At 39.7% G+C, this 27,127-nt stretch overlaps 3 protein-coding genes across 3 annotated transcripts in view; all 3 read right to left on the bottom strand.

Moving 5' to 3' along the window:
- Positions 1-74: 74 nt before the first annotated feature.
- On the bottom strand, positions 75-9,945 carry LOC141301957 (aminopeptidase N). Its single transcript, XM_073832159.1, has 20 exons — positions 9,410-9,945; positions 8,852-8,994; positions 8,451-8,584; positions 8,187-8,313; positions 7,940-8,094; positions 6,871-6,984; positions 5,456-5,599; positions 5,305-5,370; positions 5,148-5,213; positions 4,820-4,992; positions 4,664-4,740; positions 4,413-4,546; positions 4,269-4,324; positions 3,176-3,323; positions 2,948-3,039; positions 2,717-2,827; positions 2,018-2,185; positions 1,799-1,939; positions 604-685; positions 75-459 (listed from the first exon to the last, which is right to left on the bottom strand). Exons 1-20 carry the CDS (start codon positions 9,937-9,939, stop codon positions 307-309), a joined length of 2,814 nt encoding a protein of 937 aa, XP_073688260.1. The 5' UTR covers positions 9,940-9,945; the 3' UTR covers positions 75-306.
- Positions 9,946-10,689: 744 nt separating this feature from the next.
- On the bottom strand, positions 10,690-17,270 carry LOC141301956 (aminopeptidase N-like). Its single transcript, XM_073832158.1, has 20 exons — positions 16,652-17,270; positions 16,432-16,574; positions 15,981-16,117; positions 15,719-15,845; positions 15,479-15,633; positions 15,226-15,339; positions 14,992-15,135; positions 14,825-14,890; positions 14,662-14,727; positions 14,400-14,572; positions 13,673-13,749; positions 13,061-13,194; positions 12,877-12,932; positions 12,645-12,792; positions 12,466-12,554; positions 12,260-12,370; positions 11,730-11,897; positions 11,503-11,643; positions 11,323-11,404; positions 10,690-11,215 (listed from the first exon to the last, which is right to left on the bottom strand). The coding sequence occupies exons 1-20, from the start codon at positions 17,233-17,235 to the stop codon at positions 11,066-11,068; spliced, it is 2,865 nt and encodes a 954-aa protein (XP_073688259.1). The 5' UTR covers positions 17,236-17,270; the 3' UTR covers positions 10,690-11,065.
- Positions 17,271-18,186: 916 nt separating this feature from the next.
- lrp5 (low density lipoprotein receptor-related protein 5) overlaps positions 18,187-27,127 on the bottom strand; it is a 98,154-nt gene continuing 89,213 nt past the window's right edge. The window contains exon 17 of the mRNA XM_073831581.1: positions 18,187-18,239. Within this exon, the coding sequence (XP_073687682.1) occupies positions 18,187-18,239 (53 nt within the window). The remainder of the gene's footprint in view (positions 18,240-27,127) is intronic.

The following is a 27,127-nucleotide window of genomic DNA, read 5'->3' as shown; positions in this document are numbered from 1 at the left end:
ATGTTCTTTATTGGCATTGATGGTCCCACGAAGAACCTTGATCATCCATTGAAAACTTTCAAATGCAGAAAAGATTCTTTGTAGTCGAAAAAAGTTCAAAATGGTTCTTTTAAGAACTGTTCACTCAAAGGTCCTTTGTGGTTCATCATCAGAGTATTTATTTGATTACAGAGCAAATCAAAATTTAACAATCAAAATGAACTTGATAAACATTCATATAGTTATATTATATACACTCTCCACCTGGTTATGCTATGCAAAAATGTTTCTTTATCATTACACATATACACAAAGTCTTTGTGGTTTTTAAACAGGTTCAGAAACCAGCCATTCTGTGATTTCTTTCTGGTTTTCAGCCACCCATTTTATATTAGATTTTGTCATCTCAATGGCCTGTTCCAGAGCTGCTGTCCCTGATCCAAAGCCGACCTCTGAATTGTCACTCCTAAACTGCAAAAGCTTTTCACATGGAAAAAAAACAAAAAACAAAACAGAAATTAATAAGACAACTAACAGGTTGAACAGTTTCATAACATAAGTTCAGGTGATAAAGTACATGTTTACGATGTTATTGTATTAATTGTGTGCCTAGAAAATACACACCTGCTCAAGTTCTGATTCAGTTGAAAATGTTTTGGTGATGCCACTTATAAGGCTGGCAAAGTTAAAAGACCCCACACCATACCTAAGGACATAAATTCATTATGTTATTTACATTACTGCATTTAACGTTTATTTTAATTAATTAAATGGGGGAAAAATGCAGTTATCTTGTACAGTTGAGGTCAAAAGTTTACATACACCTTACAGAACCTGCTAAATGTTCCAAAATTAGAGGGATTATACCAAATGCATGGTATTTTTTATTTAGTACTGACCTAATTAAGATCTCACAAAAGAGAAAATAATAGTTGAATTTATAAAAATGACCCAGTTCAAAAGTTTACATACACTTGATTAATTAATACTGTGTTGTTGCCTAAATGATCCACAGCTGTGTTTTTTTCTTTTCTTTTTTTAGAGTTAGTTGTTTTTGAGTCCCTTGTTTGTCCTGAACAGTTAAACTGCCGCTGTTCGTCAGAAAAATCATTCAGATCCCACAAATTCTTTGGTTTTTTTTTCAGCATTTTTGTGTATTTGAACCCTTTCCAACAATGACTGTATGATTTTGAGATCTATCTTTTCACAATAAGGACAACTGAGGGACTCATACACAACTATTACAGAACTATTACACCCCTGGCTCTTAATGCATCGTTTTTGTTTGAACCTTCTGTAATAGTTGCATATCCGCATATTCTGTAATAGTCCCTCAGTTGTCCTCAGTGTGAAAAGATGGCTCGCAAAATCATACAGTCATTGTTGGAAAGGGTTCAAATTCACAAAAAAAATGCTGAAAACTAAAGAATTTGTGGGACCTGAAGTATTTTTCTGAAGAACAGCGGGCAGTTTAACTGTTCAGGACAAACAAGGGACTCATGAACAACTATCACTAAACAACAACAACTCAAAAAAACCACAGCCGTGGATCATTCAGGTAACAAGAATCAAGCGTATGTAAAATTTTGAACAGGGTCATTTTTATGAATTTAAGTATTATTTTCTCTTGTGGACTATTATGTAAAAGTCTTGTATATCAAATATCTTATTCAGGTCAGTACTAAATAAAAAATAACATGCATTGTGTATGATCCCTCTTATTTTGGTTAAATAATTAACATTTTGCAGATTCTGCAAGGTGTATGTAAACTTTTGACTGTAACTGTTTATGAGCATTAGTGTTGTTCATAAAGCTCACTCTGTGAAGATATACACCCAGTTCTTCCTGACAAAATCCCAAGCCAGTGTCTGACCATCTGGGTTGCTGGCAATATACACAATGACAGTGGTAGCGTCCTGTTTGCGGATCATTGATGCATTAAGCGTGTATCCAAGGTACCTATATTTATGGCAATGAAAAAATTGTTATTCCTTTGAATAGTTTCTAAATGTTCCCAAAGAACAACATATTTCAAACCTTTCTAAAAGTGTGGTATCTTTTGCACAAGCCAGGGCTGACATGAGTTTATCGGCTTCTATCGCAATGGTGGCAGTCTTAAACATCTGCCAGCCAAAGTCCCACTCTTTAGTGCCTCCTGCGGCAATAGCACTGCAGTACACTGTAGACCTCAAGTTGGGGTGAATCCTGGAAAAAGATATCTGAATTAGATGTATGTAATAATGTGGACAGCTTATAGATTTGGTTAGACTTACACATTAAAGGGATAGTTCACCCAAAAATGAAAATTCTATCATTAATTATTCACCCTCATGTCGTTCCAAACCCGTAAGACCTTTGTTGACCTTCAGAACACAAATTAAAATATTTTAAAAGAAATCTGAAAGCTGCATAGACAGCTACGTATCACGTTCAAGGGCCAGAAAGGTAGTAAGGACATCATTAAAATAGTTCATTTGACAACTATGATTCAACCATAATGTTATGAAGCTACGATAATACTTCTTGTGCACAAAGAAAACAAAAATTACGACTTTATTTAACAATTTCTTCTTATCCGTGTCAGTTTTCAATGCGTGTTCATGAGAGTAGTGCAGAATTTGACAGAATTTTCATTCGAGGGTGAACTATCTCTGTAAGATTTTTTTCCTGCAGTACAACATTGGATTTCTTGACTAGAGGACCAAAATACCCATGAGTATGCATGGGTAAACTCACGGATTGTGGTTTGGTTGGTCCATCCACTGTCTGTACCAGTTTGTAGTGAGATTTTGACACTCATCTACACCAGTGCTGCAGGCAAATCTAATGGCATTAACTTGATTGTACCTACACAATGAAAAATATATAAATATTTGCCAGTTATTTTTGTATATATATTAGAAGATAATTTCATTGGAATCAAATTTTGAGATTTTTTGATTACAAAAATAAATTTGAATCACTTACTGGTCTGTATGGCCAGTGGGCACATGTGACCAATCTTCAGTAATATTCTTGAAATATTCAAAAAGGGGGGTCACCTGCTTCCTGGTGTAGTTCTACAACAAAAAAATGCAAATTGCATATTACTGCTACTCTGAAATCAACATATAGTAAAAAATAAAAATAAAAATAATATATATGTTTATTAGTTTTGAAATGTTATATAGGAAGTATATAGTATATAGAACAGACCTGTAAAAGTTCATAGACTTCAGTTTGTGTAAACATGAGGTAAAAATAATCCAGGTTGTTGAGTGCAGACTGCCATGGCATATATTCTCGTTCTTTTGATAAATACTTTGTAGTTTTTAGTGCTAAAGTGATGGGAATTATCTTTGCCCTGGGAAAAAAAAACATTCAATATGCAGTTTATTTAATTTAAATGTACATGCATAAATAAAATATACATATTATATTATATTATGCCAGTCAAACGTTTTTGAACAGTAAGATTTGTAATGATGTAATGTTGAAGAAGTCTCTTCTGCTCACCAATACTGCTTTATTTGATCTAAAGTACAGCAAAAACAGTAAAATTTTTATTTTATAGTAAAATTTAAAATAGCTGTTTTCCATTTTTATATATTTTAAAATATAATTTATTCCTGCAATCAAAGCTAAATTTTCAGCATCATTACTCCAGTCCCCAGTGTCACATGATCCTTCAGAAATTATTCTAAATTATTCTTCTTATCAATATTTAAAACAGTTGAGCGCATTTTTTCAGGATTCTTTGATGAATAGAAAGATCCAAAGATCAGCGTTTATCTGAAATAAATGGCTTTTTTAACATTATACACTATTCACTAGTCAGTATTTATTTTTTGGAAAGAAATTATAGAAATGAATACTATTATCTAGCAAGAATACTTTAAATTGATCAGAAGTGATGATAAGGACTTTTATAATGCTACAAAAGAGTTTTTAACATTATAATAATATTAAAGGTTTTTTGTGAAGCAAACCAGAATATTATAATGATTTCCGAAGGATCATGCGACTGGAGTAATGATGCTAAAATTCAGCTTTGAAATCACAGGAATAAATTACATTTTAAAATATATTTAAATAGGAAATTATTATTAATTTAAATAGTAAAACTATTTCAAAACTTCACTGTTTTTGCTGTACTTGGGATCAAATAATTAAAGACTTGGTGAGCAGAAGAGATTTCTTTAAAAAAACATTAAAAAACTCACTGTTGAAAAATGTTTGAGTGGTAGTGTAGATATTTTACATCTAATGAAATTGTACCCCAACTGTCTTTATGTTTTTGTTTTTTTACCTTGCAAGGTTAAATGCATCATCCACTATCTGAGCTCTGTTGATGACTGGGATTACCTTTAAAAAAAAAAGAAAAAAAAAGCAATCAATGTGATCAAATTTATTAATTAGACCTGGGTCTGTGATTTTAATCACATGTGTTTACCTCATGGTTCTCAGTCAGTTGATTCAGGAGACGCTCCCAGTTCTCAGTATCATAGTTCACTCTGTAATATCCTGTGATGTTCAGATTCACCAGCACCCACTCATTTCCAGTCGCCTTCATATCAGAGTGAAAATCTGCATGTGAAAGACAATCATGTTAACCTATTATATTACATAAAGATGCATGCATCAAAATGGTGAGCTTGTTACAGTCATAAAAACAAATGACACTGTAAAACTTTGTGTTCATACCAGTTTTTTCTATGAGCCAATAGCGTGACGGCTCCCCGTCTGCCTTCATCCAGTTGATGGGTACAATCCATTCATAACTATAAAATCATAAAATCAAATAAACATAACACTAAAGGAACACCACTCAGGTAGCTTTGGAAATTAAATTAGACCTACTTAAATGGAGATGGCCTCTGAATGGAAGACTCTGGATCCAGAAGGAAGTGCATCTGTGAGACCTGACCTGTCGTAGTGTTGACTGTGACCACTGGGAAGCCCATTTGAAGAACCCAGCGGTCCATGATTTCTTTGACACTTAGGGGAAGAACTGTTCCAGTCCTATCAACAGCCTAGAAGTGGTAAAGGAGAGTGATAATCAACCACTAGAGGGCATTACTGACAAACTTTTTGAGTTAGTTTGGATTTCTGAGGTAAATATTAATCAAATAACTGACCTTATTAGTATGATATAACAGGTTTTGATTTTATTTGTGAGTCAACTTACAGTTTGAAGGTGATTCCACAGGTCCTCACCGACTGTATTTTGATAGGCGAACATGGTGAGATATGTCTTTCAGGGAGAAAAATATTAATATAGCGGATTAAAAAAACAAAACAAAGCATGTATCTGATGTAACATGACTGCTTTGTAATTTTCTCACATTTAGTCCTTTTACAAACACAGGCTCGGTAAGGAAGTCTGAGAGCATTCTCAACACCGACGCCCCCTGCAGGTCAACAGAGAAAAGATACTTTGATTTTAGTAATGATTAATGAAGTACTTCAAAGTGACTGTTGTCAGAAGTCAAGTACCTTGCTGTAGGAGACTGTATCAAACTGCTCAGTGATTTGCTCTGGTTTTATAATATCTTCCTCCTTAGAAGACAGGGGATGGGAGGAGGCCAGAGCATCCACAGCAAAAACACGGTGTACGTCTTTAAGGATGATCAAGTCTTTCTGTGAGAGCGGTAAGGGAGAAAAAATATGTCTACATAGAGTGCAAACTATTTTAATATAAAGCCTTTAATATTTCTCAATTCTCATTATTGATATATATTTTTAAACGTATTATTACTGTTATTTCAAAACCCTAGGTGACGTAAACGACGAGGGGGTGCCACAGTCACCTGAGGAAAATTACAAAAGGCGCGAATAACGTGCCACCTCAGATGAGCAGTAAGTATTTTGTTTGCTTCAAATATTAAAGGATAACTATTGCCAAAATGCAACCTTTTTAATGTAAACGAGACAAACGTATATCTAAAAGCATAATTACGACAAACGAGCTGCTTTTGAGATTGACCGTGATTTCGTTTTGTGGTCAATGGCCGGTGAACGGGAGATCTAGGGGCATAAATTTGAGCGCATCAAAATCAGTATTTTTACAACACTAAGAAGGCTCAACACACCATGAAACTTTGCTTGAAGTATCGCCTGGGTCTCTACACATGAACTCGAGCATTGAGAACATTGTTTGTGTACACAGAGTTTACTAAAAAAGAAAGTTTTTGAACAACTCACTTACAGTTTGGGTTTCTGCTCGCGGCCGTCTTGCCAGTCAAGAAGTGTCGATCTCCGAATGCGAGGATGGATAGCTCCTAAAGCATATTTCCATATAAATGCACGGCTAATTCGTTGTTTTGTCGCAAGTGAAAAACAATATTAACCTTCTAGTTGTAAAAAGAGCCTCATTTAAGCCTAATATTTCGTCCTATGGAGTCCATTCATTCGCATTCGGAAATCGACACCTCTTGACTGGCAAGACGGCTGCGAGCCGAAACCCAAACAGTGTAAGTGAGTTGTTCAAAACCTTTCTTTTTAGTAAACTCTGTGTACACAAACAGTGTTCTCAGTGCTCGAGTTCATGTGTAGAGACCCAGACGATACTTCCAGCAAAGTTTCATGGTGTGTCGAGCCTTCTTAGTGTTGCAAAAATATCGATTTTGATGCGCTCAAATTTATGCCCCTAGTATTCTCATTCACCGGCCATTGACCACAAAACGAAATCACGGTCAATCTCAACAACGGCCCGTTTGTCGTAATTATGTTTTTAGATATATGTTTGTCTCGTTTACAGTAAAAAAAAATCAGCCCAGGTTGCATTTTGGCAATAGTTATCCTTTAAGGAAATAAGTTTAATGAAATAATACAAATACGAAATAAAAGTTTAGTTGACAACCATTGGCAGTGCAGTAAGTCGAAAACTTAGTTAGTTTGTAAATACTCACCACGTTCCAGGACGGTTCAGCAAAGTCTGCACCAAGATATGAGACGTAAGATGCGAAGCCTTCATTTAACCAAACTTCATTCCACCACTTTAGAGTCACAAGGTTGCCGAACCACTGACCAAGAAAACAAGTCATAATATTATTATACTATACATATAATAGCTGTTTAAAATCGAATATGTGACCCTGGACCAGAGGCGGAGAGTAGTTAGGTATTTTTACTCTGCTTTAAAACTACTTTTCAAGTGTCTGTACTTTATTGTTTTTCTTTAGAAAACTTTACTTTACAACATTCCAAATGATAATATTGTACTTTTTACTGCACTACGTTTTATATTAAATATAATTGAATACTTGATTACATTAGAAATCTAGTACTTTCCTACTTTTACTAAAGTAAAAGTAATTCAAAGATTTACTTGAGTTCAAGTACTACATTTTTAATGTTCTTAAGTATTAAAGGGAAAAAACAACAACTTTCATTTATGAAATGTTGTAAAAAGTATAACATAATGCTTTATAACTTCAATTCAATTCAAGTTTATTTGTATAGCGCTTTTCACAATACAAATCGTTGCAGAGCAGCTGTACAAAAGTTTTAGGCTACTACAATATATTTATTATATTAATATATTTAACGTAGTATAGTAAATGTTTTCCAATGAAAAACACTCTAATAAAGTACAGATACTTTTTTAATACCAATACTTCACTACTGTTCACCTCTTCCCTGGACCACAAAATCAGCCATAACAGTAAATTTTTCGTAATTGAGATTTTAAAATAAGCATAAATAAGCTTTCCGTTGATGTATGGTGTGTTAGAAGAGGACAGTATTTGGCAGAGAGACAACTATTTGAAAATCTGGAATCTGACGGTGCAAAAACAAATCCAAATATTGAGAAAATCGGCTTTAAAGTTGTCCAAACGAAGTTCTTAGCAATTAATATTACTATTAAAAAATTAAGTTTAATATATTTACGGTAGTTTTTTGGCTTTTGCTACAAATATACCTATGCTACTGGTTTTATGGTCTAGGGTCACATATATCATTTATAAGTGTGAGTACCATGTGTGCCAGTTCATGGGCTATAATGGTGGCCGTTCTCTCTTTGTTTGCATTTGAAGAGATGACTGGATCATATAGAAGATTTGTCTCTCGGTACGTCACCAGACCCCAATTCTCCATCGCCCCAAAGTAAAAATCAGGCAGCGCAATCTGGTCTTTAAGGTGGAGAATTACAAATCACATTACACATTTTTTTTTTTCCCCCAAGCAATAATCTTCAAGAGATGATTTAGATGTTTAAACATACCTGATTTAGAGAGTGGATATGGTACACTGTAATAATTTTCAAAAAACTTGAGGATTGGCCCAGTTATATTCAAAGCATAATCACCATGGCCATCCTCGATGGCCTTCTTACGAGCCCATATCCGTATCTGTTCAGAGCAAACAAAATTAAGTTAAATGCACCATGAGTGAATATGCTGTATGGCACACTTTGTGGTCAATAAATGTGGGAATTTTATCTTTTCAAACAGCCCTACAGCTCATGAAAGACAAATGATGGTCGTACCAAGGTGTCATTCGCCGAAGCAACATTCGTGTAGTCACTGACAACCAATGCTAATAAATACGAGGACATTTTCTTTGTGGGTTCAAATGTTGTCACTGTAACAGGTTGTCCATCAACAAGAGTGTCCACTTTCTCTGAATGAAAACAAGCCTTAAATTAGATTCTGTTTCATTAAATCTAAACAAAACTAAATGCACATTTGTTTTTCTTTTACTTTTACTTTTAAAAACTAGGATTGCCAATATAATAGAAACAATTGTGATTAATCTCATGATTTCCAACAAATCCTTCTTTTGAGTTTTTTACAGATGCTCCAGTTTATTAAAACCAATGTTATAGTTCACATTGCAAGTTAACATGGTCATTATGTGTATAACAAAACTGTTTCTGGTAAAACTAACCGATTTCCATTCCATTCGACAGGGCCACGGTTCCTCTGTCGTGGATGAGAGTGATGTGGAAAACCGCTCTCATTGCAGGCTGATCGAAACATGGAAAGGTCTTGCGAGCATGTGTGGGATGCATCTGGCTGGTAGCAATTATCCTGGAGGAAGTAATTATTGTTATATCACTAAGGTACAGCAGTTATTATGACACTAACGGTAGGTACCTACCATAAAATAAGCACTGAGCTATTATGGGAAAACCGTATGTATTTTTCTATCTAAACAATGTTTACATTATGATAGAATCCCCCATATCTGAGAAATCCTGTAGATATTATGTAATGCTCAGACACACACAAAAGTTACTTTATGAACTAAGTAAGTAATCTTCCGTGTTTATATGATGTTACAAAGGTTAAACAGCCAAGAGATTCCTCAAACTAACATGTGACCTATCAACTGCAATAGCTTTGATGCTGTTCTTGATAGCTCAGATTTTTCCCATCTTACACCTGAGAGTTTACCTTTTACCAAGATCTGTGTTCAGATCTTAAAAATGATAGTTGGACTTACTTTTTCTCTCCATTCTCATCATATTCACTTCGGTAGAACCCTGCCAGGTCATCTGCAAGCTCTCCTACAAACTCTGTGTAAAGCATATAGAGCTCTCCAGCTTTCAGGTTGCTCTTTAACTGTATGACGAGATACTGCGTCGTCTCCTGCATCCAGGTTTTCTGAATTGAGGGCGCCACTGTGGTACCAAGCGATAAGAGTTTGGCCAGATATCCATCTATTGAGGTCAGGTTCAGCTTATTCGAGTGAATGAGGATGAAATCAGTCTCCTTTAGACATTTGAAGACCACGCTGGAATTTCCAGTGAATACAAATAGGCCGTGAATGTTCGGCTGGAGTCGAGGCCAGAGAGTGATGTTGTAGTAATCAGGAACCAGAGTGTCTGGTAGACGGTAGTCGTTCCAGGGCTCAGCAGGAAGCTCTGTGGATGGAAGGAGTTGAACAGTCCACAACCCAACAATGGTGGCCAGTGATGCCATCCCTAGGAAAGTGCATCCAACACACATTGCACTGAAATGGATTTTCGCCATGTTCACCTTCACCACATGTCAGCAAAGGTTTGACCAAACTGTGATGGCATTTTATTTATTCTTCCCAACTTCTCTCCTCCCAAAGGAGATAATGGCTTATCCATTAACACTGAAACTAGCCAGTGAAAGAATCTGATAACCTGATAAGTTCAGGTGCACAAAGATAATATATTATGGCATGTGTCTTCCCTGACATGTTTACGCAGCCATTACTCTTTAGTAGAATGTGACGCTGAGAATCGTGGGAAAAAGCTCAGAAAAACAAGCAAGGCAGCATCATAGCCACAATGTAACTGCTTATGTTTTTATTAAATGTTAAGCCATATTCTGAAATTATACCTAATAAACAGGGCTATAGACCAAGATTAAAATAATACATTTTTTTTGATAAATTAAAATTAACAACCATCTGGAGAACTTTGTGAGCTATTATCAGACGTCAGCACATTATGATTTGCCAACAAATGACTCTTATAAACTAATCCCTTTTAATAAATTAGTCTGAAAGATTCATGAAACAGCCTTAAATTCACTTTAGATGCTGCAGTTTGTCTCACTCAGTCTGTAAATCATTTAGAGCTGTTATAGATTTGACAGCTGACTTCCTCACTGAACCGTGAGTCATTTTTCAGTCATGTCTGATATGAAATTCAGATGAAAATCAAATACTGTTACTTGATAACAACGCTATTTAATGACTGGATGTTCAAATGACAACATGTAATTAAAGATACATATTTACAATAAAAATTCATGGATTGAGATTTTTATTTTCATTAGGCAAAATATAAAAATGATAAATACCGAAGAGTTCTGTATCATTTGCATATTCAGTTCTGTTTCATTCTACAAAGTTTTTTTTTTAGCATTATACAATTAATAACAAAATATATCAAAGGGAAAACAGAGAATTATAATAAGGCTTGCCTTAAAGAAAGACATTTGTATACTGTACATCATCATCATAGGAAGAAAGTAGCTCTGGAATATACTGGGGTTTAGAACATCATCAATAATAAATAATCATTTCCTTTAATGTTCATCTTGGCCAAGCAAAACAAAGTCCCAGTGTTCCTCTCCTCCTCAGTGCAAACAAACTAGCCTACAGTATGTGCATTTTTTAGAGTTATGATGGATTATTGAACCATTTTAAGACTGCTTCTTGGTTCTTTTCAACCCATTTGATGTTGGCCTGAGTCCTCTCGATGGATTGCTGAATGGCTAGGGTTCCTGAGCCGAAACCAATGTGAGCGTTGTCATCCCTAAACTGCCTCAGCTGTGTTTTTAAAACAGGAAAGTAGATTAGAAAACATTCAAATATGAGTTTCTGCTTTACAAGTTGAAAGTAAAAAAAATAAAGCAGTCCTGGGGAAAATCACATACCTGTTGCAATTCAAATTCAGTTGAGAATCTTTTTGTAATGCCATTGATCAGATTGGAGAAAGAGAAAGATCCACCTCCATACCTAATTGTAAAATGAAAGAAGTGGACGTGCAGTTACAGAAAACTGCTATGTGTGTTTTAAAGCAAATATAATCATAGGCCCCCAGTATTTCTTCTTACTGATTGAAAATGTACTCCCAGTTGGCTCTAACAAAATCCCATGCCAACGATTGGCCGGCCACATTGCCTGCAATGCTGATGATGGTAGAGGTGGCATCTTGTTTCCGAATTTTTTCTGGATCCAAAGTGTATTTGAGATACCTACAGCATAAATCGAAGCATATGTATTTAGCTGAATACAATGAGAGTTGTATGCATTTGCCAGCAGTAATCTACAGTGAGCTCACCTGTTCAGTAACCAGGGCTTGGTGGCACATGCCATTGCAGCCCTTAGTTTATCTTTCTCTGAAGCAACTGTGGCTTTTTCAAACTCCTGCCAAGCAAAGTCCCACTCCTTCTCACCACCTGCAGCAATGGCACTGCAGTAAACTGTAGACCTCAAGTTGGCCTTAATACTGAAGCAGTGAGAAAATGTAAAAATGACAGATAATCTATTAATTTAAGATAATAATCGTACAGTCTATAAAATTACAAAAATACTGAAATAATGCAAAGACTCATGAAACAAACCAGAATGAATGAAATATTTAAATGTCCAAAATGATTCAAAACTTTTTTTGAAAACGAATCTGAGTATAATTCAAGTATAATTCATCACACTACAGACATGTTCTAGTTTACATTTTAACTTTAACCTAATTTCTTAACATCTTTGATTTTGAGAAGTTTATTCTGTATCTAATGCAATGATATCCATCAATATACATGATGCTATGTATTAAGGTACTCTCTAAGATTTCTACTGAATGAAACTCACGGGTTGACAGCTGGATTGTCCATCCACTGCTGGAACCATGCATTGACTAGAGTCGTACAGTTTTCGAGGCCAGTGCTGCAGGCAACTCTGAGTGCATTTACTTGATTATATCTGCAGATACAAAGACATAAATGCAATGAATAGATGCTTGAGAGCAAATCTGAGCATTTATTGTCACTACTGTACAGTATATTTACATGACTTACTGGTCAGTATGTCCTGGAGGCACATCCTCCCACTTTGTAGTTGTTGTGAAGTGATCAAACAAATTTTTCACCTGTTTTCCAACATACGCCTGCAGGTATGAAATAATGTGATGTTAGAATTCAAGCTCAGTTGAGTTAATGAAACATTAACATTATAAAATATTCAAAGACAAACTTACCTGCATGGGGCCGTACACCTCTGTGCGGTCAAACATGAGGTAAAAGTAGTCCAGGTTATCGAGAGCAGATTCCCATGGGATGTACTCTGTTTCAGATTCTAGGAACAGTGTGGTTCTTAGAGCCAATGTTGTTTCAATAATTCCTGCTCTGTAAACGGGAAAGATGCTTTTTAGCATTTAGACTGAGTGATAAGTATACTCGTAACTTTCAAGAATATAGATCAGATCTTACTTGGCCAGGTTAAAAGCATCGTCAATTAACTGTGCCCGGTTAATAACTGGAATGCTCTAAATGAAATCAAATTAAAAAGATTACTGTCAATTATTATGCTGAACGAAAAAAAAAATCAAAATCTTGCTCTGTGAATATCTTCAACAATATTACCTTCTAATTTAATAAATGTAATTCTTCATACCTGTCTTGAAGTCTGGAGTACATTAAGTAGGCGATTCCAGTTTTCACCATCATAGTTAACCCTGTAGTATCCTGTCACATTGATGTTGGCCAAAACCCAATCATCACTACCAGTTTTCATTTGATCCGATTGGTCTAAATTAGAAATGTAGAGCGGAAATACATGAATTTGTTAAAGCAAATACAGTGTTGTCCTTTATTAACATCCAATGATAATTTGCAAATATAATTACAAGCAAAGTTCACAAAAAACATGAAAAATCATGTAATTATGTACTCATCAGCATGGCTCTGTGGAACATAAAAAAGAAGTTTAACAGAATGTCCATATTTTTAATTACTTATCATATGCTTTCAGATAATTTGGAAGGTAGTATAGTAATAGTTTTATTTTGCTTTTGACAGCTTGACAGTCCCATGTCTCCATTTACTCTCACTGTATGGAATGGAAGAGTTTGGACATTCTGATAGACTTCTCCTTTGGAGTTCCACATAAGAAACAAAGTCATAAGGTTTTGGAACAACATTAATGTGTATATGTGATGACAGAATTGTCATTTTTGGATGTAAATATATCTGTGATCATTATTGTCACTGTCATCTTAAAACTCACCTGTTTTCTTTAGCAGCCAATATAGGGGTTGTGCTGCTTCTTTCTTTTCCCATGAAATTGGTACGAACCACTCATAACTGAAAAATAATGAATATTGTGATATAGTAATTGCACATTTCAGAACAGAACTTTGCAATTGATACTTACGTAGGATATATGTAATCATTTGATATGAAAAGATAATTCATTCTAAATGTATGTTATCTAATTGTGAACAAATTATCTATGCATATATTTCATTTAAAAAATTGCCACACTTTTAAGGTCAAATTCTCTGAATTAACAAACCATTAAATAAGACGTTTGCCTCAATAAACTCCTAATTTGCAGGATATGTGCTTTATAAGTACTAATTAACAGCCAACGTGTTAATAATAGTGCTATAAGCAATTAGTTAATTGTGAGAATTGGTGGTACCAAAAAAATAATTTTCTTGTCATTTTTAATCAGAATGTCAGTTCAGTCTTCCGGTGAAACTACAGACTTCTCGCTGGTCATTTAGTCTGTTTTTACCCCGCCCCTTTCTTAGAATCAACTGCCATCCCACATTTAGCTAATCTGCCTCCATCCAAACAACAACTGATTAATACAATCAAGTCCCCATCCTACTTTTTGTCCCCATTTTCTGTCACAATATGGTAGAACAGAAGACCCTAAAGTATCTAGTAAACTGTGCTGTAATTGAAATTAGTAATAGGTGCTTTGTGATAAATACTTTTTGACATACTTAAATTCTGATGGCCTGTCTGGTTTAGTTTCAGGGTCCAGGAGGAAGTGCTCCTGTGTAATCTCGCCAGTTGCAGTGTTAATAGTGACCACAGGAAAGCCCATTTGAAGAACCCAGCGGTCCATAATCTCTTGCACAGTTTTGGGAAGCTCGGTGCTGCTGGTGTCCACAGCCTAAAACATTTCAGATATGAGCACTTGTGTTTTGTGGCAACAAGTCAGATAATGACATGGCTGAACAGCATTGTTTAATTGCAACATACCGTTTGAAGATGCTCCCAAAGGTCTGTGTACACTGTGTTGCTGAATTTGAAATGATCCAGATAAGTCTGTTGGAACAAATAAGTTGTGAATGTACGAAAACATTCTTTGGAATTAATTTGTATTGTACAGTACAAAAAGAAATAGTGTACAAAGAGTTTTTACCTGGAGGCCTTGAGTAAACACTGCCTCAGTCAGAAAATCAGATAACATCCTAAGTACTGATGCCCCCTAGAGGAAAATATGCGGCATTACCAGACAAACCACATGTAGTCAGTACGTTCTTCATTATTAAACATTATAGTCAACGTAACAAACAGTTCCCACACTACCTTACTGTAGGAAATCGTATCAAACACTTCGCTAATTTGCTCTGGTCTTTGGATCTCCTCTTCTTTAGAAGACAGGGGGTGAGACGAGGCCAGTGCATCAATGGCAAAAACTCTGTGCACATCATTAAGAACGATAAGATCTTTCTGTAGGATAGAAATAGAAGAGTCAGTTATGATTTCATCTGCTCTTAGCATATACTATTTATTGCCCTGGCCTTAGCATCAAACACTCACAATGTTCCAATCCGGCTCAGCGTCATCTGCCCCAAGATATTCCACGTAAGATGCAAAACCTTCATTGAGCCACAGGTCATTCCACCACTTGAGAGTCACAAGGTTTCCAAACCACTAAAAAAAAAGAAGGTGGTAAATAGGTGAATTACAGTGCTTGTAAACTTTACAGGTGTTATAAAAGTTGATCAGAGTAACTTCTGTGGAGCATTTCTCATTTAAAGTTTAAATTGGAAAAAGAGACTCCGGATTATACCTGATGGGCAAGTTCATGGGCAATAATAGTAACGATTCTCTCTTTGTTTCCATTTGAGGATATTTCTTCATCATACAGCAGGGCTGTCTCTCTGTATGTGATTAATCCCCAGTTTTCCATTGCACCAGCGCTGAAGTCTGGCAGAGCGATTTGATCTGTGCAATATTTTGAGGAATGAGTAAAACATCTAAAAATAGCGATAAAAATCGATAATAGAACAATTGTATCATAGGTTCTTACCTGATTTGGGCAGCGGATAGGGGACATTATAATACTTCTCAAAGAATTTGAGAATTGGCCCAGTCACGTTGAGTGCATACTGCCCTTGTCCTGCATTTATGGCTTCTTGACGGGCAAAAATTCTAATCTGTTTGTATACATTACAGTATGCAGTATTTTAGTAGATTAACATATGCTGTTTAATATTTGCTAAATTGTGCAGTAGGTTTTGTTGCTAAATTGGTGCAGTTTTGACTAAAGATCATGTGAAAATATCTATTACCTGCAGACTGTCAATGTTTTGTTCAATGAAGCCAAAATCGCTGACAATAAATGCCAGCAAATATGTCGACATAACTTCTGTTGGTGCAAATGTTGTTCTCGTTACAAGAGTATCTTGCAATGTGATGTTAACCTCATCTGAAAGTAAAAAGAGACATTGACTGATGAAACACTGAACATCTAACTTGAAATCAGTTTGAATAAATAAAGCAAAAAAAAAATTATTCATCAGAAATAATCTAGTTTATCAAACGAGTACCTGTGTAGGGCAACCAAACGCTACAAAACTAATGGAATAATGATGAATGGATGAATGGATATGTTATACTTTATAATTGGAAGCATATATGGTCCCCCTTTAATGTTGCAACTTTTTGAAATTATGATTACTTTATGATTAACAATATTTTCAAAGCAGTTTTCCTTCTGTACAAAATAAAGTGTTAATTTACCTATCACAACACCATTGGAGAGGGCTATGGTTGCTGGATCATGGTAAAGAGTGATGTAGAATACCGCTTTCATTGCAGGTTCATCAAAGCAAGGGAATGCCTTCCTGGCATCTGTTGCCTGCATCTGGGTTGTAGCGACCACTCTAAAAAAGAACAAGGAGATTTAACTATAAGCCCATTGGAGAACAGGAGGAACTGACAAGATAAAGAAACCTCTTACTTCTTTACTCCATTCTCATAGTATTCACTTCGGTAGAAGCCTCCCAAGTCATCCGCAAGCTCGCCTACAAATTCTGTGTAGAGCTCGTAGCTTTCCCCAGCAGTTAATTCTTCTTTCAGATGAATTGCCATATACTGCGTTTTCGGGTGCATCACAATGGTTTCAATGGTAGGAGCTGGCTTGCTTCCAAGTGCTGTCAAGGTGGGTTCGATTGTCATGTTCAGCTTATTAGAGTGAATGAGGATGAGGTTTGTCTTTTCCACACATCTGAAGACCACACTGGACAACCCTGTGAAGATGTAGAGTCCGGTTGAATCAGGCTGGAGCCGTGGCCACAGAGTGACATTGTAGGTTTGTGGACTAAGAGTCTGAGGAAGGCGCCACTTGTCCCATGGTTCATTGGATGGTTCTGTTGTTGGAACTGATGTTGTTCCTGCACCTGTGGGTTTAATATCATTCTCATTGTTCTTGGACTTCTCTTGGGAGTAGACCACCGAGAGAGCGATGATTGTGGCTAGCGCTCCAGCCGCTAGCACAATCCCTACTATCCCAACAGTTTTAGTGATGTAGAAACCCTTTCCCATGCTTCAGCAATGACAGGATGAGAGGAGTGAAACTGACATCTGCTCAACATTTTATTTAACGCATGGAAAGATTCTCCTCCCACATTAACTAATGGTTCATCTATTAGCACAGCTCTAGTGTACAAGAGGGCATCTAGAACCTCAGAGAGTCATTGATACCTGTGTTATTGAAATGTGGGAAGGCATTTGAAAAGTTTTATTTTTTTTTAACCTACCCATAGGTGGTTTTAATGCTGTGGCTAATCAGTATATAAATATATTTATATATTTTTTTTTTCTTGATATATAGCCATTTTTGCATTTAAAGAAAACATAAATAAACAAATTTATACATATATTGTAGATTTAAACAAAATATTACTGATCATTGCCTGTAGGGTCTAGCAGGTCATACTATAGCAGGTCATACTGAAAGAGTGTCTAAGTGTATTGTAAATCCATTTTAGCTGAATTAAATTTGCTGACACAAACATGCACAAAAAAAGACAATGTCCTCAGGAGTTATAGTTTGTGTAACTGTTGGTACAGGTAACTGCCCCTACAAATCCTTAATTGCTGGCATAACTGTTAAAGGATAACTAAATGTCACTGCCACTGCACTCTTTCAGCAAAAAAATACGGTGTAACCTTGGTTTGGTTAAATTACCTCATGTTTATCAGGAGCAAAGGACAGGATTATAGTAACAAATGAACTTGTGATAAAAATACCACTCTCTGTGATCATTTGGAAAGTTGGACATTCCAAAAACTGTGAAATAAAAGTAATACAAAGATTTGGCCATCTCGGAAAATAAAAATTCATAAATGATTATCATTCTTCACAATATCATTATTACTACCATTGTTATATTAACCCATATCAATTATAAATGTGTTTAGCAAACTCACCTTAGCAATCTCAAAGCATTAATGTTATAATAATAATAATTATTATTATTTTTATTTTTATTATTATTTGTAACAGGCCAAGATATTCTCTTGGTTACTTGTGTAACCCTTGTTCCCTGAAGGAGGAAACGGAGACATCACATCAATGACAGACAAATTGTAAATATTGCCAGAGAGACCAATCTACTTTAAGTGTAAAGTAAATGAGTCAATGCACATTGGCATGCGATATTTGCATCTGACTGCCGCGTCCTGCAGTGTGGATATAAATGCACAATCAAGTTTTCGCCGAGGAGTCGAGAACATGAGGTCTCCTTCAAGTAACCGGTTACTCAAGTAACTGAGACATTCTCTTTCAGCCAGTCACGTCCCACCAAATTGGGATTCCTACCAAAGCACCACTACCTTCCAGTGCCCTGCGTAAGGACAGGGCTTACACAGAGAACTTCAATCACTGCTGTTCCTGTACAACCACTCAGTGAGACTTGAATAACACTGCGAAAGTGTGCCTTTTCCACTGGAAAAGTAATGCTACGGACGCCACATTCTACCACAGGGAGGTCTAAGTAGAATTTACACATATGGACTAACCCTGTAGGGCCTTACTGCATATGGAAGTCTCTGGGGTGGCTCAGACCTAGTAAGGGTGTCTACACCTTTGCAGAGACAGCAGAGCGGGCCCTGCCAAGGGAAGACATGGGTTTAGAAGCTACTGTATACCATGGAAGAATACACATATGGAATACCTCAGGGCCACTACATTTGGGCACCCAGCCTATCACCAGTTTTCAAGAATACAGCAAATGAAGGCCTGTATATCTAGTATATCTTCTCAAGGGACAATACTATAGAAATGAAACTTGGATATATCTTAGAGTAGTCAGTGTGCAGCTTGTATAGCAATATATTTTTATTGTCCCTTGAAAATTACTCAACATAGAGCCATTATTGTCAAAATAGCTGGCAACAAAAGTGACCCCACCCATCACCTTGACCTTCAGCTTCCTCAGCAAGGCAGGTTCTGCACCTGACACAGAATGAGTGCTCAACTTCGTTGAATGTTGAAAAAGTGACGCTAAAAGGATACCCCTGTGCATTGAAAAAAAAACGACGTCCTGACCAAGTGTCAGTATGTTTTTATTACATTTATTTATTTATTTATTTTTTAAATTGAAAGTAGACATAACCGAAGACAGTAGAAAACTAAAGAAATACACCAAAACCAAAGACAATAGTCTTGCTGTCAAATATTCTGCATCTTCAAAGTCAAGTGAGTTGATGACTTCAGATGTCATCTGACAGCTCTTGACCTGTGATAGACCACTATCTTCAAAGATAACATATAGTATCAGAGATTTTTAGATATGCTATCATTTCTCTGGTTGAATGATTCAAATGTTATCTTTGAACTCATATTTGTTGACGACACCTTTGTGGACCGCCATTAAAAATGCAATAAAATGTATTTTGTAACACTGCAAACTCATGGTGAAACCATCAATGCAGGCATGATTTGTCAAAAAAATGGCTGACGTACTGTCATATATGAAACCGACCTTGCCCCATGATTGTTAAAAAAATGTTGAGAGGCAATAAAAGCACAAAGTTATATTCTTCACAAAGAATCTGGTGATACTGCAGATTCTTTGTGACAATGAAATGTTAAACATTTAACATGAATGATCAAATGTTATGTTTTGTGTTTTGTAAACAAGAAGTTTAGGAATCAAGCTTATACATAACGCCAAAATACAATGTATCCATTAGATATTTACAACTGGTAAGAACCCTTTTTTATGGTCCAGATGTGTTACGTGATTAATAAAACCCATAAAAAACGTATTTTTAATGACTAAGAAACATTTAATATAAATTATTAATGTGTAACATTAGTAGTTGGGTCTGTTGGCATAAATGACACATTAGTACAGTATTGTGTAATGTTGCTACATCACAAACAAACTACAAAACAACAGTATAATCAAACTGTAAACAATTTGTTTACAAACCAATCCAACGTCTGAAGGTAAAAAGGTATGATTGGACCCAGTAGTGCCAGTAGTTAAGAGACCTCAGGTGATGGTTAGTCGTAAGTCCACAAATGGCAAAGATCTACAGTATCTGTATGGAGGGATGGATGTTGCTTCAGTTCTCTGTTTTATTGACTTGTGTAACATTTTCCCAAATTATCCCCTTTAATTTTGTCAAACATTATTGATCGCCTCAACTCTAAATAGAATATCAGAAGCATAGTGACTGTAATTCCCCCATATCAAACCAGATACCTTTCACCATTATATGATATCATTTTAGGTCTTTCATCTTGGATACAGCCAAAAGTTTAATTAATGAGGTTAATTTGTAAAGATAAGAGAATGTGTACAATAATATTTAACATAATTACAAGAAAAAAAGTTAATAATTAGCATGTATATGTCACAGAAAACGTCTCGGGTTACTATTGTAACCTTAGTTCCCTGAGGGAATGAGACGCCGCGTCAGGAACGCTATGGGGAACGCCATTGGCGGGCCGCACTCTGAATCATGTCTTGCAACCAATGAACGACGGGGGTGACGTCACAGGCGCGGTGACGTCACCGACCAGGAAGTATAAAGCACGTGCGTTTGAAGCCCGCGGCAGCTCTAGCATGAAGCGAGCGCCGCAGGGGGCGGGAATTATGGTCCGAGACGCGGCGTCTCGTTCCCTCAGGGAACTAAGGTTACAATAGTAACCCGAGACGTTCCCTGAGGGAACTCGAGCCGCGTCAGGAATGCTATAGGGAACGAGACTACCTACGTCCCCATAATTTCCGAACCCTGCGCAGTGTCTGTGCCAGCAGGTGGAAAGAAAAGAGCCTTTGTCTAGCATTCCGCGGACAAGAGGCCCTGTAGTCCTCGGCCCTTGGGCACACGAGGAATGGTAGTCTTCCTCTGTCTGGTCGCCAGCCAGAGCGAGGGGTACTCCGCGGCCCTCAGGCACACGCAGAGTCTTAGTCCTTTGTCTGGGAGTCAGCCAGAACAAGAGGGACCGAATGACCACTGTCTAGCACTCGGCGGACAGATGGTGTGTGTAGTCCCCGGTCCGTAGACCCACGAGGACGGTGAGCTTGACCTCCAGGCTCCTCGGCCCTCGGGTACACGAGGAGTGGGTGATCCTTTGCCTGGGGGTGCAGCCAGAGCAAGAGGGATCCAAGGCTCGGCCTGTGCTACGCCAGGACGCGAGAGATATGGCCATTGTCGGCATTCCGCGGACAAGAGGGCACTGTAATCCCCGGCCCTTGGGCTCACGGGGAAGACAGTAGGGGCCTCTGCCTGGTAGCCAGCCAGTGCATGAGGCACTCCTCGGTCTTGTTCTAAGGCAGACGAGGAGTCTTAGTCCTTGGTCAGGTAGTTTCCGGAACCAGAGGGACCGCATTACACTCGGTCTGATAGCATCCTGCGTCAGAACACGAGGACAAGTAAGCCATTGTCTAGCATTCCGCAGACAAGAGGGCTGTAAGGTTCTCGGCCCGCAGGCACACGAGAATAAGACCTCCGCCTTGAGAAGTCTTCTCCTGGCTAGGGAGGTGGCTGACTCTCTAGGCCTAGCGCACTAGGCCGAGAGCACAGCAGAGCCTGGAGCGGCACCTGACGAATGTCAGGGGCGAGGACCAACCCGCAGTTCCTGGAAGCGGAGCTTTTGGAGAACGGAGGCTTCACAGAAGACTCTCTAAAGTGAGAGGAAATCTCAACGCTCAATCCAACAGCTCTTAAGAGTGGAGGTCTCAAATAACCCTTCAGTGAGGGGAGACCTGGCTACACTCACGCTTGGACTTTTTTTTTTTTCCTTTTCTCTAGTACTAGAAGCGGAGCTTCTGGAGAACGGAGGCTTAATAGAGGACTCTCTAAAATGAGAGGAAATCTCAACGCTCAATCCAACAGCTCTTAAGAGTGGAGGTCTCAAATAACCCTTCAGTGAGGGGAGACCTAGCCACACTCATGCTAGGAAGTACTGGAAGCGGAGCTTCTGGGGAACGGAGGCTTCATAAACGACTCTCTATAGTGAGAGGAGGCCTGATAACGCTCAACCCTATGAGAAGCTCTTAAGAGTGGAGGTCTCAAACATAAGAGACCTGACTACACTCACGCTTGTAAGTACAGAAGCCATGCACAGCGATCGGGAGAATGCGTACAGACGCAGCCTCGGCCACGTCTGTACTATGGCGTCCAGTCCGGGCGGACCTGGAGGCACTAAGGAGAACCAGAGAGAACCTTGCGATATCTATCGAGTCGCCAAAGGTCCCATTTTCTGAGTCTGTATGCTTAGAATTCTCCATGCTTCATTACTTCCTGATGAAGCCTCGATCTCCCGACCGTGGAGGAAACGTGTGACCAGGGGCTCTGCCCACTGAGAGGCCACCTAGAGGGGCGTGGTAGGCACTTATGGCCGCCACGTAAACCTTCAAGGTGGAGTGAGCTAGCCCTGCGGAAAGGCGAGACTGTAGGAACTCCAGAACTGTACCGACCGGGCAGTTGACTGGGTCTAAGTGGCGCTCGTGGCACCATCTCGCAAACAAGTTCCACTTGAGGCCATACAGTTTCCTCGTAGAGGGAGCTCTGGATTGGAGAAGGGTCTCAACCACCTCAGTAGGGAGACCCGCTCCTATGAGTTGCGCCCCCTCAGGGGCCACACCCATAACCTCAACTTCTCTGGGTGGGGGTGGCAGGCTGCGCCCCCGCCTGAGATAGGAGATCTCTCCTGACAGGAATCTCCCATGGAGAGCCGTCTAGGAGGGATACCAGGTCCGAGAACCATACTCGAGCCGGCCAGCGCGGGGCTACTGGTAGCAGCCGCACTTGAAACCGACGGACCCGTTCCAGAACTCCCGGGAGCAGAGCGATCGGGGGAAAGGCGTACAGACGCAGCCTCGGCCACGTCTGTGCCATGGCGTCCAGCCCCAGTGGAGCTGGAGGAACTAGAGAGTACCAGAGGGGACAGTGCGATGTCTCTCGAGTCGCAAACAGGTCCACCTGTGCCTGGCCAAACATTCTCCAGATCTGCTTCACCACCTCTGGGTGAAGCATCCATTCCCCGGGCCTTGGCCCCTGCCTCGACAGGACGTCTGCTCCCACATTCAGATGTCCAGGAATGTGGACTGCTCTCAGGGAGAGGAGTTTTCCTTGAGACCACAGGAGGATCCGGTACGCCAGCTTGAATAAGGGGCGTGAGCGGATCCCTCCTTGATGGTTTATGTAATAAACTACAGCGGTGCTGTCTGTACGGACCAGCACATGACGGTTTCTTAGGTCTGGTAGAAAACTCTTCAGGGCCTTGAACTCCGCCAGCATCTCTAGGCGATTTATGTGCCATGAGAGGTGGTGAGGGCTCCACAGGCCTTGGGCTGAGCGGCCACTCATGACCGCTCCCCATCCGGTAAGGGACGCATCTGTCGCTAGCGTGACGCGGCGGCATGGCATCCCCAAGACCGGTCCCTGAGAGAAAAACCAGGGTTTCTTCCACATGACTAAGGCACGTAGGCAGCGCCGTGTGACCTTGATCTTGCGGAATGGGTTTCCCCTCGGGGAGAACCCCCTGGTTTTGAGCCACCACTGAAGTGGTCTCATATGCAGCAGTCCAAAAGGTATCATGTTGGAAGCGGCTGCCATAAGACCTAACAGTACTTGGAACTGTTTGACAGTGAGTGACTGGCCTAGCTTGACCGCATTTACTGCAGTGAGTATGGACTCGATCCGAGCAGGTGACAATCGTGCCTGCATCGTGGATGAATCCCATACCACGCCCAGATAAGTAGTCCTCTGTAATGGAGAGAGGACGCTCTTCTTGGCGTTGAGTCTCAACCCCAAACTCTGCATGTGAGCGAGAACAACACCTCGATGCTGAACCGCTAACTGCTCTGAACTGGCTAGGATCAGCCAGTCGTCTATATAATTGAGTATGCGGATGCCCTGGAGTCGCAGTGGAGCCAGCGCAGCATCCACACACTTCGTGAAAGTTCGGGGTGAGAGAGCTAGGCCGAAAGGAAGTACTCTGTATTGGTAAGCTTTGCCCCTGAAAGCGAACCTGAGAAACTTCCTGTGCTGAAGAAGGATGGAGACGTGAAAATAAGCGTCTTTTAGATCTATCGTGACGAACCAGTCCTCGGACCTGATTTGTGACACGACCTGTCTGACAGTAAGCATCTTGAACTTCAGTTTTCTGACTGAGCGGTTTAGAAGCCTGAGATCTAAGATGGGCCGAAGCCCCCCATCCTTCTTCGGAACAATGAAGTACCGGCTGTAGAACCCGGATTCCCTGTCTTGAGGAGGGACCACCTCGATGGCCTCCTTCCTCAGAAGAGTTTCTACTTCTTGTTCCATTACCAGACCCTGCTTCGAAACATTTGGCAGTAGTTTCCACGCTGCCAGAAAGTCTACTAAGGGTACCAGCCTCTCGAGGCTGGAGTCTGGATTTACTCGAGGAACTGACTCGGAGACCTGTAACAGTGAGCTGGCAGGACGCTCCTGAGCTAGCTCCTCTGAGGACCCCCGCAGGGGTTGCGAACTCTCCAGGGCCGCTACGTTTCCGGGCGGGACAGCTAGAGGATGTTCGCGGGAGATCGCCGCGCCCTGTAACACTGGCAGGGTTAGCTGACAAATCTCCTGAGGGCCCCGAGGGGGTTGAAACCCGCACCTAAGGGTACGGTGCAAACCCCCTCGAGCGGGGCTGCCCTCAACGGCCCTGAGCCACAACCGTCAGGGCCGTTTAGCCTAGGACTTCCTGGTTGGAGGACGACCCTCAGGTCGAACCTCTACTTTTTCTTGGAAGCCCCCGACTTAGAGCGTTGCTTTCCGGGTCCTCTAGGCATAGCCGGAGGAACGCGGGCGGCAACGCTCTGTTTCTGCGCCTCTGATGAGGGGAGCTGGTACACGGCTGGGGTTTAATTTTTCCCGTCAGGAACCCCGACACGTGTTCATTTGCTCTTCAAGCCTGAAGTTTTATTAGGCGGCCTGAAGAGCAAAGACGGAGCTTTCAAGGATGATGCCAGACTGGGCGACAGATAGCTGATAGCGTCTGTCCAACCCGCGGCATCATCTTTTACTTTCTAGTTTTTCCTAGATCTAAAAAACTTAATGTAGATCGGGAAGGACAGAAAGCTCCGTTTGGAAGTGCTGACTTAGTCCGCAGGAAGCAGAACGTTTGCTTTTCTGCGGATCGTATTTGCTTATTTAGCTAATGCACAGTCAGCACAACCACCAGCTCAACGTACTGAGGCGATTGGGGGGGGGGGGGGGCGGTTGAATACTTTTGACAACGTACTTCACATCAACCTCCTCGGAGGAAGACATGGAAAACGTTGAAAACCTTTCCTGGAGGGAAGTAACCGCATTGCGGGCTTCCTAATCCAGTAGGAGGTTTACCGATCCACCAGATAGGAGAGGAGATAGGGTATTTTTAAACACCCGTCTCCCGTCCCTCTAATAGATCGAACTGCGATCCCAACGAGTGCAGCTACCGCTCCGTCTCGGTGGAAGCGGGGCCAGACCCGCGAGAAACGCTGGCGAAGGCTCCCTCCTCGAAGAGAGCCTTCCGTGGAGCACCCGCAGTGGAGTTTTTTACGCTCACACTGTGGACAGTCAGCCTTTTCGAGGGCTGACTGTGCGTGCTCTACACTCAAGCAGACCACACATAGACTGTGTGTATCCCCACCAACAATGAAGGATTGGCAGGGAGGGACACACTATCTATGTGGCTGCTTGTACCGCCTTAGTTTCTAAACTTTCTTTCCCCCTAGGTTGCATTTTTGAGTGGTCACACTACTCAAATAAAAGCCGTGCAAACTGGCACGAAAAAAAAAAACAGCAGTATGACCGGGACAGACACAGACACAGAGCGCTCTCGCTGAATGACAAAAGCTGCCGCGGGCTTCAAACGCACGTGCTTTATACTTCCTGGTCGGTGACGTCACCGCGCCTGTGACGTCACCCCCGTCGTTCATTGGTTGCAAGACATGATTCAGAGTGCGGCCCGCCAATGGCGTTCCCCATAGCGTTCCTGACGCGGTTCGAGTTCCCGGAAGGGAACTACTTAACAATGTCCCTTCATGACATACAACAAAAGGTGTGTGAATAAACTGGAGTGACTACTAGTTACTCTGTTAATGTGAACTCACCTCCGATTTCTCCATTCTGTTCTGTAGCTCCACTTGGGCGACTGTTTCAGTCATGTTAGTTTCCAAAACCATCCCAACCACGACAACTTCCTGGAGAATGTAAAGAACCTGGAATAAACAACAAAAACATCAAACTTCAAACCTTTGTTTTTCACTAATAACTTATGAATAACAGCTAGGCCTGAATAACGAAATACAATTTCTAATTTGATACTTATGTTGATTTGATAATGTTTCATTAGGGTATATTATAGTAAATACTTAATATTAATAAATGCGTAATATTTACATGTTATCTTTGGAAAGTACCAGTTCAGAAAATCATTTGGTCCTGAATCGGATCACACTGGTTTTGCAGAATCTTTTAGTGTAACCTGGTTACACTGATGTTTTGATTCATTAAACAGAACCATTCATAGAAGTACTTGTTCAGGAACTGTTTTACTGTATGTTTTAATGTACTGAAAATATAAATAATTTGTTTATAAATCGAATGCAAATTGCAGTTAATCTGAAAATCAATACTCTTTCACAAACAGCTTAGCTAACCGTATCAGAGCATTAAATTGAGACTGGACCATAACCCTAAAAATACACACAAGCACATGACTACTGATGCGCATTAACCAACATGTTACACATGTCGTACTCAGAAACAAATATGTCAAGTTACCCGTACATTGTCATTTCCGAGTAATTCCTTCCACTCATAAAACATAATTACTGATTAGATAACTAACAAAAGAAACATAGTGCACAGTTAATCATAAATAGATTTTACAGTGGTGCCATAATCAAACAGGCAATTATCAAAAAGAGAATACCGATCTACATAAAAACTTTCACTTATAGCT

The sequence above is a fragment of the Garra rufa genome, chromosome 25 (assembly GCF_049309525.1).
Source record: "Garra rufa chromosome 25, GarRuf1.0, whole genome shotgun sequence".
Classification (NCBI taxonomy): domain Eukaryota; kingdom Metazoa; phylum Chordata; class Actinopteri; order Cypriniformes; family Cyprinidae; genus Garra; species Garra rufa.
The sequence above is the reverse complement of the archived record's forward strand: the minus strand, read 5'-3'. Positions and strand labels throughout refer to the sequence as shown.